At 43.3% G+C, this 15,061-nt stretch overlaps 1 protein-coding gene across 2 annotated transcripts in view; it reads left to right on the forward strand.

The window, feature by feature from the left end:
* Positions 1–226: 226 nt before the first annotated feature.
* UNC5C (unc-5 netrin receptor C) overlaps positions 227–15,061 on the forward strand; it is a 369,634-nt gene continuing 354,799 nt past the window's right edge. Inside the window, exon 1 of one of the 2 annotated variants that reach the window (XM_059665102.1) lies at positions 227–875. In XM_059665102.1, coding sequence (XP_059521085.1) covers positions 752–875 — 124 coding nt within the window. In that variant the 5' untranslated portion in view covers positions 227–751. The remainder of the gene's footprint in view (positions 876–15,061) is intronic. The other variant, XM_059665093.1, reaches the window with a different exon arrangement.

The raw sequence follows: 15,061 nt of genomic DNA on the forward strand, positions 1-15,061 counted from the left end.
CAGGCGCGCTCCCCCGCCCCGCAGCCTCCTCTTCCCGCAAGTCTCTCTCCCCGCTCCCGCGGGTACCCCGCAGCCGGCCGCCACCTCCCGCCCCGGACGCGCATCCCTGTATCCCCGCTTACATAAGGCCGGGCGCGCTCCCGCGCCGCTTACCCCCGGGTGGAGCCGGGCTGCGCCCTCCACGCCTCCTCGGCGCACGTCTTGGAGCCTCCCGACGCCCCACGCGGGGAGGGGACCCTCCTTGGCCACTCGGCCGCGGCTATCGGGACGTCTCCACGCGTGGCGAGAACACAGATTGGAGAGCAGAGCGCCTCACGGTGCCCAACTCTCTCTCCACTCCCTCCTCCCCCCGGTTCTCTCCGCCTCCTCCCCCTCCCCCCTCCCTCGCCCGCCGGTGCCTGAGAGTGTGGGGCGCGGGCGAGGGGACCTGGAGAGCAGTCCGGGCTGGGCGCGCGGCGGAGCTGCGGCGGCTGCTGCTGCGGGAAGGAGCGCCGAGGTGGCCGCCTGGCGTCGCCCCGACTTCCCAAGTGGGGGCCGAGCCTCCAGTAGGAAGGCACCGGGGAAGCGGGTCCTGCAAACTCCGCCTCGGCGCCCCCTCTCCACCCCTTGGCCCCTGCCCTTGGAGAAAGTGGAGTGCGGCGCGCGGTTGTCATCCTTCCCGCGGACGGCGGCGCGGTGCACGGACTCGGCTGCTGGCCGGTGGGCTTTCCGCGGTTCGCGCCGGTGCTCCCCCTGCCCACCCCGGTCGACGATGAGGGAGAGTCTGCGGGCGACAGCGGCCCGCTGCGGACTGGGACTGGGATACGTGCTGCCCATGCTGGTGCTCCCTGCCCTGGCCCTGCTCAGCGCCAGCCGCACGGGCTCGGCTGCTCAAGGTAAGGGGCTGGCCAGGCTCCCAGGCCACCTCCCTTCGCCGCTGCCTGCCTTCCCTCCTTCTTCCTCTCCTCCTCCTCGGTCCTCCCGGTTTCCTTCGTGAGCCCCCGGGGCCCTCCACGCGGCTCACTTAAGCCACTTTCAACCCCGCTTTCCCAACTAGTCGGGAAGCTTTGGTCATTAGGGTTCATTCGTCTTCCGAGATGGGCACGGATGGGCCAGGGACACGCGGGGTGTGGACCTGCATCTGCCCCTGGGCGTATGGGCTCCTGGGGCGCCCGTTGCACTTTCTGCCCCACGCGCACACGGTGTGGAACATGGTGCCCGGAGAGACGTGGAGACACGCGCGGTGTGCGCGTCCGTGTGGCTGCACAGATGCGCCCGGGTGCACGGAGGCTCCCCGCGCGGTGCCACGTCTGGGGCGGCAGGGTCTTCAGTGAGTCTCGGAGCGCGCCGGGCGCGGAAGGGCGCGCAGCTAAGGACATGTGTCCCTGAGGGCGGGGGACTCAGGGCTGGGGCCCCCCGGCTGCTGCTCGGGGCGCCCTGGAGACACAGCCCACCCGCCCCGCTCCACCCAGCCGGCGGCAGGCCCGGGGGTGCGCCTCCGCACGCACAGCCTCGGCGGCTCGCTCCCGGCTGGCCGCGCAGAAACTTAGAGCCCGTGAGCTCTGGGGAAGCGGAGTGGACGCTCAAACCAAATCCAAAAGTCCCCGGGGTCACCGGCCGCTTTATAACTCTGACATTTTCATGGAACGCGTCTGAGCTTGAAAATAAGTGCCCGGGGCCTTGGGCCAAACCGGGCTTGGGGAACAGCGGCGGGGAGTTGGCGGTGGGAAGGGAGGAAGGGAGGAAAGGGGGCTGATCACCTCGCTCCCTTCCTGCCCCTGGAGTTTGAATCGGGAGCGGCAGCTCCCAGCCTGCTGAGCCCAGGAAGCGGAGTGGAAGAGGGACGGGGAGGAAAGAGCCCACGCTGCCCGCTCCGCGGTTTCTCTCGTGTCACCTGGGCTCCCACCCTCCTGGCCAAGCAAAGCGCCAGCCTGGGTCCTTTTGGCTAGTCCTCTGGTGGTGGCTGGCTCTGAAGCGGCAGCTCCGCTTTTCCCCGCGGCGGGGGGTGCGGTTGGGGTGCGAATGGAGGAAGCTTCTGCAGCACCGGGAGATGATTCAGGCATCCCATCGTCTTGGTTACGTCTCTTTAAACATGAGAGAGCAGAGAAGGTGCAGCGATAGCCTACACGGCTGCTCGGACACTCCGGGGGGTCCCGACAGCCCTCACTCTGACCTGAGAGGGCGCTGGGGGCGAGGGCGTGGGAAGTCCAGCGCAGGGCTGAGCATAGGCCCGCGCGGTCCGGGTAGCGAGGTAAGTGATTAGCGAGGCTTTGTGAATTAGCCATAGCTACTTCTACTTCGGGAGTAAATTTTCCTGCTGCCGCCTTAAGTGGCCGCGCTCATAAATCCTTTCCTCCTTGCCAGATGCCTCCCGCCCCAGGTTCTGCCCTGGTTTTCCTGTGCATACTTCCAGAGCTCATCTGTCCATTTCACAAAGCAATCTCCATGGAGACTCCCATGAACTTGTAGGTTTCTTGAAATTGGTTAAGAAGTTCTCAGGGCCGCAGCCAAGGGTGCTGGGGGGTGGGGGTGGGGGCGGGAGGGGCTCTGTTTGGAAGTTTAAGTGGGCAACCTGATGAATAGTTGTGGAATCAACTGCGTGACTCCCCGTGGAATTCGCCCGCTGTTATTGGGTGCACAAAGCCTGGGGTGCGGGCTGGGAGAGGGACCGGGCAGTGAGAGAATTATTTGGAGAAAGGACAAGTTAAAGTCCCCAAGGATGCCAAACAGGAGATCTGACATTCCTGCCCAGAGCTTACTGCAGCCAAATTACAAAAGACTGCACAGGAAAAGGGATCAATAAAGATAAACTGGAGGTTGTAAATGGATTCATATTGAAAGAAGAAAGGAGAGATGAAAATAAAAGATGCTCAGGGTAGACAACATTTGCCACTGGTGCTGTGTTTCTTCTTATAGACCAGGAGAGCCAGAGATTGAGGCTCGAACCTGCTCTTCAGATCTTCAGTGGAAAAGTAAAATGTTTTCTATCGGATGTGTGTATTTCAGTACTGGTCTCCTCCATTTAGTTTACTTAGTTTTTTCAGTTCCTGATGAATAAACTATTTGTGTTTGAATCTTGCGATCTTCAAAAGACATTATTTCACCTCTTTTATCTTTGTTATCCTCCATGTTCCCTGATACTAGCCCTTCCTGCCTTGTCTGTTAGGTATCAGACATGTAGAAAGTGCCAAACTCTACTAGCAGCTATTATCAGCTACTATCACCATCACTCACTCCATTCCCCTGCCTGCTTACTGTCAAAGCACCATGACAATTCCTTCCAGAATCGGACTTTTATCATGGTCTCGTGGTCAGCTCTCCTTTTCCTTCTAATTTCTTGTCTTTTCTCCTCCTTGTGGACTATATGCTAGCGCAACACAAGATGTTGTTGCTCCCTGGAAGTATGATTTCCACGTGCTGGGGATTTCAGGATCAGAATGAACTATTTTTATGAATGACAGTACATATGCAATTATGATGAGAAAGTTAATTTAAGCATGTTACAATGTGGATGAGGTTTTTTATTCTGTTGTTAAAGAAGTACTGGAAAATTAAAAGTTGTAGGAAATGTGTCTCTTCAGAGATAGCCAAGAAAACAACAGATGTTTAAGATGAAAAAAACATAGTGAGTGTTATTTGTGAGTGTGCTGCGTTTTGTAACTGTGCTTTAAAGAAAGACAGCAGTCACTTTAAGCAGATCCTTGGGAGATTCTCTAGGCTTTAGGCAACAACTTTCTCCTCTCAGGCTGTGCCCTAATTGTTTCATTCAGGAATGCTGGGAACTCCTAGCTCTAGGGAATTTGTGGTGGTTCTGACTTTCAAGAATGAACAATTTTAGTAGGAAAAGTGTGTGTGTGTTTGAATGGTGTGCCTCAGAATTAGTGTCCTATTTCATAAGTGCATTTTATTTCTGGACTATACAGCATTGAAATTCTGCTTATCTAGCACCAACTAGTGTTTCGAGTGTTAACACCACCAAACTCAGAACAGAAAATGACTGAAGAGTCTAATCATATTAGGATAATTCTCTACTGTCATAAACTGATTTATAATATTTTTGATAAACAAGTAATATACTTCCCATAACAGAGTAAAAATTGCTTTCGTGCATATATACATGTTGGTATGGTACAATTGACATAAAAACACACACACACAACCTTGAATTTCATTACAATTATACTATATATGTTCCATTTTAGGAGCAGAGTAAATTCATAAATTCATATTTGGAATTTGCAGTAAGGAAAATTAGGCTAGCTTACCTTTGTTTAGACAAATAATGTCATGCATTCTCACTTAGGGGATGCTTAAAAGGCTTCAGAGTACAAACTTCTCAAGTATTTGCATAGAGTAGGAATCATTCGATTGTTCACATTTATTGACCCCTTGGTCTCTTGTGTTCTGGATACTGGGGGTTCAGAATTGAACACGACAGGGTCCTCTAACATCTCCTGTTGTAGTCCTGATCAGAATCCATACTGAACTTTTGAAAGCAACCCCCAAGTATATGAACAGGAATGAGGCATGAGCTCTACTAGGCCACCCCTCTTTGCTTATTTGTAATTATTATTGAGACTTAAAAATAACTGTTCTCCAATGTGTGCTAAGTTCCCCAGTTAGTGTGAACAGAACAGCTAGGGTGTGGTCTGTGAAGCCTTAACTCTGTCTAGCACTTTTCTGATTTAGGTCATGGCTTTGCTGGAGCAGCAGAGGGAGTCACTGGCAGAAGAAACATTAACGTTACAGGCTGCAGCCACTTCCGAAAGATAAAGGGGGGAAGTGTGGGGCAGGGACTAAGACAGCACTCTTGCCTTCCGATTTTAGATTTTAGCCTACATCTTTTTCAGTCTGACTTTTGTATTTGTGGCAGTCAAAAACAAACCTGCTCACGTTTCTTCACAAATCAAAAATGTACTAGCTCATTTGGCTGGTGGTGGTATTTGAAGTAAAGCCCTTAACAAACAAGTATCCTACACTTATGTCCCAGGTTGTGTGCTATTTGTTAGGGATACAGGGTTGAACGAGATAATTTTTCAGAAAGACAGATGTATAAACATATCGTGGAAACTCACATTCTGAAAGGTAACAGTGAGCACAGGTGTAGTACTTTCTGGATTCAAGCATCCAATGACAGTAAACATAGGTCAGGCTAGGGGATTTTGGTGGGGGTTCTAAAATTTCTACACAGAGGAAGTTGGGGGGGCAGCTTGGTGGGAAGGTTGCATTGCAACTACCTTAAATTGAATCTTACTTCGATCACATATATGTTTAGTCTGGTTTGGGGGAGGCACAAGCTAAAGACAGTTAGTGGTGTGTGCCCATTCTGCCATTTATCTTAGTGTTACCACCTTCTCAAGATCCTGCCTCCACCCTGCCTCGGTGTTTGGCAATGAATGAGTTATTTAGTGTCCCTGTGCCTCAGTGTCCTCTCGTATAAAATGAGGATCATGACAAGTCATATTCGGATTGAAAATGAGTTAACACATGCAAAGTATTTACAGCAATATTCTTTGTCTTCCAACCATGTAAACCATTGGCAAAGAAATCCAGAAGTTGAAGAAATTAAAGGTGAATAATTTTGAACTCAGAGTGGGATGGCTGAGCCATCTGAGGAGATGGTCCAAAGTGCATGGCTGTGAACTCCTGGGCAGGGCATGGTTCCTTGAACGGCATGTGGAAGCTCTCTCCTTTCAGAGTCCCACTTCTCCCTTTCTGCTTCTTCTGCTAAAATTAACCCAAGGCCAGTTCTAAAAGTGCCAGGTCAAGTCCGGCCAGTTAGGTCCTGGCTACAAGCTCCACCCTTGACTTTCTTTCTTTACAATAAATATTGAAGGGGAAAAAGACTTCCATAAATAAATAAACACTTTTATTAAAAGAAAACACATATCAAGTCCCATGTTTTCAGATAGGGTTTGGGGAAAACAGCCCTTTACAAAATGTCAGTAGGTTTTCTTTAAAAAAAAAATGGGTACAGGTGTACAGTATGAAGAACATAATTGAATACATGTTATAGCAACACAATGAAACATATAGAAAATTAGATTGATTTGAAGGCAAAGCATATTCACCAGGCCTTTTATATATAAAGATTATATTGGCAATAGAAAGTTTTAGTATCATAATTTAGAATAACATGAATAATCTAGATAACTTTTTTTTAATTTCATATTTAATTACTTCTACTTGGTAAGTGGTTATTGCTAATTTTTCATGTTTGGTGCAAATGTTTTTGCCCAACTTTTATGATAAAACAAGATATTTGTTAGTTTGTTTTTTATGTTGGGACAGATCTTTCTTCTACAGTATTTTCATTCTGCTTTTAATGTCTGATTCCCTGGTGTGCTCTTACAGAGCCTGAACTTTCTCATTCTCTCTTTTTTAAACCGTAACTTCTTAAAGCTATGTATGGACTCTTCTTGGACTTCATATTTTATTTGGATTTATAATTGCTTATGTATTTGTATAGGAAGGTACAGGAATCTGAAGCCTTGGGTGTTGCCCCAGTGGCACGTAGTTCAAGGACGTTTGAAATAGAGAGAGATCACAGAAACTCAGTACTTTATTTTATGTAATGTTATGTAACTTTTTTTGGAGTAAATTTGCCTTGAGCAATGTTGCAATTCTACTATCTCCTTTATCCTAGTTCTTAAAAAGAAGTCCCCAAATTGAATAATTTATAGTTTCTCTTATTTTAAATATTTGTCAACTCCAAATTTAGAGATTTACATAAAAAATTTTATAGTAATAACTATAAGCTATCAGGATCAGAGATAGTAAGCATTTTTATTCTTTCTAATTGATTAGAACTCTCAGAATTTCTGCCTTTTTATGAAAACCCAAAACATTATGTTGCAAATATTTGGACTCTTTATAAACTAAATGTTGGAAAGTATTGTTCTATATTTGAGAAATTTCAAAAAGTTTTGGGTTGAAGTTGAATATGGTTTCTAATTTTGACATTCCTGCCCTTAGAAAGTTGCTCCCTTAGGAGTCTATATGAGGTTTTGAAATACACAGAAGAATGTCTCTAGATTTTATAGTAGCTTGAAACATACTTCGCTTTCTACACGGAGTTGATAGTGTTAAAACAACTTCGACATTAATTAAATTGAAGTCATAATTTAGAAAGCACACTATAGCTTTGAAAGTGCCAAATGTGCAGATATTTGCCCTTATGTCAGTATACCTTTATTCGCCCTAAGCAGTGATTCAAAAGTGCTTGGTGTGGCAGAAGTGAAGTCTAACACCTGAAAACTCCAATCAGTGGGGAATAGCCTCTTTTAATTAAATCACCACCCATATCTTCTTGCCAATGTAGAAGGGCAACCTGAGAGTGACGGGATCAGGTGAGACTTCATTATATTGATGTGCCTGTTAGAGTTCTTATTTTAAATATGAGGGCTCAATAGAATCATGCTAACAGATGATATTGATTAATCGAATTGAACTCCAGGCTTACCAGTCTTATTTATTTAGAAATGTTGTGAGGATAGGGAGTTTTTAACCTTCATTAATCATTGTCATTTAGATCTTGTGGCTACTTTCATTTCTCAGCAATTATGAGAGCCATAAAAATGCCTTAGGTAGATGAACATGCATTATCTCCTCTTCAAACTAAGGATGTTAAACAACAGAAACTCCCGTAGCACATTTAACAAGTTTATTGATGAATGCTAACATTTAGCAGTTTTAGTCAATGTCTTAATTGATTATTTAATCATGGACTGCCTGAATGCAACAATAATCTATTGTCTTCTCTCTTTTTTTGTTGTTCTTCAAAAGAAAAACCTTGTATATGATCTTTTTTTTTTCCAATAAAAACAGATTAGTACTTGCAACCCAATTATAAGGACATGTATATCCATGAGTGGAAAGGCAGGTGTTTTCTCTCAAAATTCAAGAGAACTGTTGGTTATAATAATACAACATATAAAAGAGTAGTCTAAAGTATATATTTTTATAGAAAGTTAATCATTTTAAATTAATTTATAATGTATACTCTATTAGACAATAGAAGTCTAGTGCAATATGATAGAGCATGTGGTATAATAATATTCACTTGTAATTATAGGCATAGTGAAATACATTCATGTATAAGATTAAAGTTAAAGGGGCCATTCTGTTCTCTATGAATTCACAAATTTGTTACTTGTATTTAACTTCATATTTTGTGTAATTCTAATATCTTTTTGAAATTTCAAGAACCTAAAAAATCCTTTTAAGATCTGGGTGGAAGAGTATCCTCTACCTTTTACAGGAACTAAAAGTGATAGTCAATAACAGAAGTTCTGTTGTTTTATTAAAAAGTGTTTGTCGGAGACCTGTATTATCTCTAATCCATACCAAACAGAAAAACAAATTACTATCACAGTAATAACTTTGTGATTGGGAAGCTGTAGTCAATAATGGCAATTTCACTTTGAACATTATGTCTGTGTGAAATATGTTGACATTTGAATTTAGCTTTTGATAAAGGGAAAATGATATATTTTATCTCCCATTGACTAAAGAGTTTGCCAAATATACACATCATAGCCACCAAAGTACACAAGTTTAGCAAGTAACAATCTAAAAGTCATTCTAAATAAGACAGTAATTACATTGCCTGTCATTTTCTTTAGCAACTTTCCTTCTTTCTCCTGGATCTCCATAAGATAATGAAAGAGTGTAAGCTTTAAAATGTGTTATGGACCAAACCCAAGGATGCAAGGAGCCTAAGACATTGCCTTCCGAGCCACCAGCGGCCATCACAACACAGTATGCACTTGGTGGAAAACAGAAGCCCATTTCGGTAACTGCTCTCAGAAGCTGAGGAAAAACAGGCATGTTCAAATGATTTATTTGTGCTATCTGGAAGAGAAACCTAAAATCAGTATTTCATCATCATATTATTCAACGAGCCCTCTGACTTGAAACTTTTATCTATAGTGTTCATCTGCACCTATTTCAATTAACAGAGCAAAAGACAGTATATAAAAGGCATCTATCTGAAGAAAGTTACATTTGGATTATACTTGGACCTATTTGGGCAGGATGTGCTTGTTTGAGAAATCTAGACTTAAATCACAGGTATGCTGATACATAGTAACTTAGAGTATATTCCTCTGGAATATATAATTAATCCTTCAGTTGTCATAATAGAATGCATTGCCAGTTTCTGAGCTGCTGTTAAACATTGTCATTAATAACAGTACCAACACTGCATCTTAACTCTCACCCTTACATCAGAGATCCAATCACATTCTTTGTCCAGGGAAAGATTTTTAAGTGGAGTTTTATCTGTTATTGTACACTTTAAAAAATGTTGCCAATATCTTTCTCTTATATACTAATCTATTTATTTTTGTTGATATTTACACACACATACATATATCTATATAGAATTAAAAGACCACAGTGAAGAAAGTTATGGTTTACTTACTATAACATGATGAAAAAATAAAAGGATGACTAGGGAAAGTTTTAATGATAGGCATGTTTCCAGAGGGATGGGGGTAACCCAGCGATTCTCAACCTGTGGGTCACAACCCCTTTGGCAGTTGAACGACCCTTTCACAGGGGTCACCTAAGACCATCCTGCATATCAGATATTTACATGACGATTTATAACAGTAGCAACATTACAGTTATGAAGTAGCAACGAAAATAATTTTATGGTTGGGTCACAACATGAGGAACTGTATTTAAAGGGCCAGAAGGTTGAGAACCACTGGGGTAACTAGTTTATTGGATTTATTAGAAATGATGATCATACCTAAGAGACACATGGCATTTTTTATTGAATTAAATAACGGTGGAATTATTTCCTAGGAGGGTATTTCCAGGCAGAGTCTTAATGAAATGAAGAGTTACAAGGAGTAGACAAGTATAGTTCAATAATTCCTATGAATATATATATATATATATATATATATATATATATATATACACACACACACACACACACACACACAAATGGTGCATATCTGTGTAACCATTTTTATTTTAGAAATGAGAGCTCATTTTCAAATAAAATTGGCAATATACTTTAAAAAACCCCACACAAAACAGAACCTTTCAAGAAATGAAAACCAAACATGTTTACTTATAAAACGCATTCATAAAGGTAGTCCTTGGGTAGGAAATCAGATTTCATCAATGGATGGCGACTGAAAATCACATCGACTTTCCTGCAAGAAGTGCCTGGTGGGTGCTCTAGCAGTTGCTAAGTCATTCATGTCCTGTGCAGGGCAGGCCTCTGCCTCCTTGGTGCAGTGGCTTATCTGATAGAAACAAGTTTCCTCCTCTCCTCCAAGGACAGAGAGGGGCTCTCCCTTTCACTGCGCTATTACAGACCCTGGGGGACTTCTGCTGTTTTCCTACAGAATGGACTAAATTTGTTGACCCCAGGAGAAAGTCAACTTGCAGGTAAAATCCTTCAGGGGCGAGCAGGACTCCCTCTCAGGGTGATCCCAAGAGAGAGATGACTTCCCTGGTGTGTACCCTGCGGAAGGCGACCTCCTCTGTGGGCTGAGAAGGAGAGACCCCTGTGTTGTTCTTTCCTGAATTCTGTGATAGTTTGTTTCAACTTACTAATCAAGCGGAGTTACCTTCCCAGGCTGGGGAACATTTGGTTTTCTTGGACTCCCTCTAAGGCTGGATAGGTGTCTCCATTACATGTATTGAAAGCTTTATTTAATTGAGCAAAAACGAAGTTAGTAAAGGGGGAATGAGGTTGTTACTGTTGAAAGAGTATACAGAACTTCACTCGAGACAGAGGGATAATATGCTTCCTTGTTTAATTTAATATTGTATTGGAGTGCAAGGTAATGTCTAAATATTTACAAGACACGCTCTAACCGGTTTGGCTCAGTGGATAGAGCGTCAGCCTGCGGACTGAAGGGTCCCGGGTTCGATTCTGGTCAAGGGCATGTACCTTAGTTGCAGGCACATCCCCAGTGGGGGGTGTGCGGGAGGCAGCTGATCAATGTTTCTCTCTCATCTATGTTTCTGACTCTCTCTTCCTCTCCCTTCCTCTCTGTAAAAAATCAATAAAATATATATTAAAAAAATAAATAAATATTTACAAGACACATCCGTGTCTAAATATATATTAATAATTACCATGTGTCCACATTACTTGGCATTCCTGAAATAGGATCTTAAAAGATGCAAATAAATCCTAAGGTGCAGTAAAAATTGTTTTGTATGTTCTTTTGCGTTCCCTACATTCATGGATGACACTGGGATTTCATAGCAAAATGAGTAGTACTCTGCCAAGCACAGCAGAGTAAATAAGAATGCCTCACCAAGTTTTGTGATCACAAACCTAAATGCTGATGAGGGAGGTTGCCTGCTACATGCTGAATGCAAGGTTAAAAAGAGGGTCTTCGAGATAACAGCAGATTCCAGAGTCCTTGAGTTTGTTTTCCATTCAGTGACAGTCACTAAATTAGGGAAAGGAATGTTCAAACAACACACTTGAGGAAAAGTGATTTTTATAGAAAGGAGCCATTTCTGCTAAGAGCCAGTAACAGCACGTAACCCCACTGACATTAAAAGTCCATTAGCTAAGCCCAGTTTAAATAGCAGCTGATGCAGTGTCAGCTAAATGTACATAGGAATTTTTTTTCCTATAATTCAGTAATAGCGGTTCTATAATTTCTTCTAAAACTACATACATTAAGTGAAACAAATGTCATCTGATAGTAGCGGCAGGGCTGCTACTAAACAGGCAGAGATTGGTGATGAAACAAAAGAAACAGTCTATATAACAAGGAGATAATGAGTGGTAATGATGGTTTTAAAAGGGAGCCTTTGAGAAAAATCATATGGAGAAGCTTAAGCTGGTGTTCAGAGAGAGTTGTTTTCATAGGGACACATATTCATGTGCAGGACTTTGAGATGTTCACTTAAAGTGAACCGATTTTTTACTATTAACCTCATGTTTACCTTTTCAGTGCATTTTGAAACAGCAGGAAGTCCCTTCCTTAGGCACTGCTATGTATGTAAATAGTTGTGTGTAAAGGGTGGGAGACACAAGCTATTGAGAAAAGTGAAAACAGAGGTACAATCCCATGTGTTCATATTTTTAAGGTGATTACCATAGTGGTATTTTTTTTAAAGTATAAGGATGTATTAGTACTGCCTGCAATGATACCAAAGATGGAAATGTCCACCATTCCCCTCATTTTTTATCTTTTGACTATCTTTTACTTTCCTTTTTTTAAAAAAAAAAAACAACAAAATGTTTTTTATTGATTCCAGATCGGAAGAGTAAGGGAGAGAGAGAGAGAGAAACATCAATGATGAGAGAGAATCATTGATTGTCTGACTCCTGCACACCCCCTACTGGGGATCGAGCCTGCAACCCAGGCACGTGCTGCTGTTGACCAGAACTGAACCTGGGACCCTTCAGTCCACAGGCCGACGCTCTATCTACTGAGCCAAACCAGCAGGGCTTTAATTTCCATTTTAATCATCTGAAAGACAAAAACTTTCACTGCCATTATATGTTAGAATCTAAGAATTATTTTTTTGTCTTTTTAAATTTCATTTTTCCATCATGATTTATCCCCTCTGCTGTGGAAGTTGAACAAGACTTCTTCAATAAGTCACCTTGAAGAATTCCCTACAACAGTGTTCTGTAACTCTGAGACCATTGTGGAGACAAAGTGAGGGTTGCTCGGGAATCTAATGTGTGAGATGAGAACAGGGCAGTAATTAATCAGCGGCTGCCATGCTCACCCCACTGTAAAGTATTATGAGAACCTCCTTGTCCGGCCCCCAGCCCTCATTATCAGACCATTAGTGAAAGCCTGTGCAGGCAGCAATGGGGAGTCCCGCTTAAGCTTATGACCCCAATCACTCGGGCATAAGCTTTGTGTACATTTTCACAATGGTCACTTGAGTTCTCATTACACTTTCTAGTTCTCAGAATTATTCATCATTTCTAACCTGAGTACTATTTATAAGTCTGAGACATCACATCATTTATTTATTTACTTGTTTGTTTATTTATTTATATTTTAAAATTTAGTCAATTTTTCTTTATTATGTTAAAAAACACCTCACATAACCATGTATTGCTTAAAAGGAAGAAAAATGAAAATAAAAAGAAGAAAAGGACTACTATTTAATCATAATGGGGTGGCAAAAGCTTCCCTTTTATGTTCACAGATTTTCATACAAGTGTTTCTTAATAAAATCAAGAAGTACTCTTTGGTGTTGTTAACTATTTTAATTCAATTCAGGCCACTGTGAAGGTTTGTTTGGAATGAGTTGGAAGCTTAGATGGACAGAGTTTATGAAATTACATTTGTAACCAAAATCCCGTTTACTAATGTATTATATGAGGGACTCGATGAACAATCTCATCTTTAATATGTAACTCAAACATTAATAACAGATGGAAATATGTCTCAGTTCAACCAGTGGACTTTGATTTTTAATTCTAAACCAACTTTTTTTTTTCAGATTAAAACATCTGTTAAAAGTGACTATTTTCCATATGTTTTCCCTTTTCTATTGCATAAAACTTAATTCTATTGCAAGATGAAAAAAGAATGTCATTGTATTTTGCCCCACAATAAATTAGTACACATCTATGAACTAGTATGATGAAATTGAATTATGTTGAAAATAACAAGACGATGCTAGACTGATTGAAATAGGACAATTATCGCATTAGAGTTTGGAATAGGCTTTAGAAAAATTTATCCTGCAATTTAACATACTGCTACTTTCTTGGATAACTTTACAAGTGTATCTCTCTATTTTTTTTATGAGGAATTATATTTTTAAAAAATTCAAGTTAATACAATATATAGTGTAGTTTGGTGCAATTAAAATGTTTATGCATAGAAAAATTTTTCTAGAAGAATCTATACTAATAATAGAGGAATATGCAAATCATCCGGGACACCATCACATAACGACTGGTCAGCAGGCTGCGTCCCCTGCCCCCTGCTCAGGCAGCCGCGAGGCCCAAGGTAGGTAGGATAGGATGCGATAGGAGGGGATAAGAAAGGAGAGGGGGAGGAAGGCAGGCCTGCATGCAGACAGGCTGAGAGAGAAACAGAAATACAGAAAGGGAGTAAGAAAAAGAGGCAGGAATGGAAAAGGGAAGGAAATGCAGAGCTGCATGTGGGAGGGGGTGTCCACCGCAGGAGGCGGGGCAGCTGCCCTGGTGAGGAGAGGGGCACAGGCTGTGAGGAGTCGGAGCCCCCACAGATGCGGGAGGAGGGCGGTGGACCCCAGCACTGGCCGTTGGGATGGAGGGGTGGACGGTCGGAGGCCTTCTGGGTGGAGGAGCTCCTCCTCCACAGCAGCAGCACCTGGGCTGTGCAGGCCTCGGCTACCCCTCGCTGGGCCCGGCACCCTACCCTGGGAGGGGAGGCGCAGCTTAGCTGGGGCAGAGTCGGACACTAAGGAGGGAACTGCTTTCGTCCCCATGGCTGAACCCCAAGGACACTGGCCAGGGTTAGGTTGGTGGCGCTTTAAGTGTACTTTGTTGACTAGAAGTTGGGGCGTCCTGGGCAGGGAATGGGAGGAGGATGGCGGCCAGGAAGCCGGGGAAGGGCGGATGGTGAAGGTCTGGCCAGGACTGAGCCCTGAGCTGGAGGTTAACGCCTCCTGAATGGAAGCTTTAATATCAAAGTGCTCTCAGGTGGGGCTGGAAGCAGGTCCCAGAGAGGAAAGGGGAAGGTTTAAAAGAAAAACCAGTGAACATGGGGAGTGGGGTGTGGGGGGTAATAATAGGGAAGGAGGGAGGGAGGCAGGGTTCAGGCTCACAAGGGAAAGGTGAATGGGGGGGGAGGGTGGGAGGAGTAAGAAGGAGACAGACATGGGGAATGAAGGGGGAGAAGGGAGGAGGGAGAAAGGGAGAGGGGCCATGGGAGGTTCAAAGGGAGGGAGGGAAAGAAAACAGGATAGACAAGGATGCTAAAATGGGGTGAGGCCAGAAAAATAGTTACATAAAAAGAAGAAACAGAATGTGAGCGTGAGAGGAGTTTAAAAGGAGGAGTTAGTAAGAAAATTAAGTACAGGGTGATTTTTAAAAAAATATAGTCAGACATCCCCTGAGGGCTCCCAGACTGTG

This window comes from Myotis daubentonii, chromosome 1 (assembly GCF_963259705.1).
Source record: "Myotis daubentonii chromosome 1, mMyoDau2.1, whole genome shotgun sequence".
NCBI lineage: Eukaryota > Metazoa > Chordata > Mammalia > Chiroptera > Vespertilionidae > Myotis > Myotis daubentonii.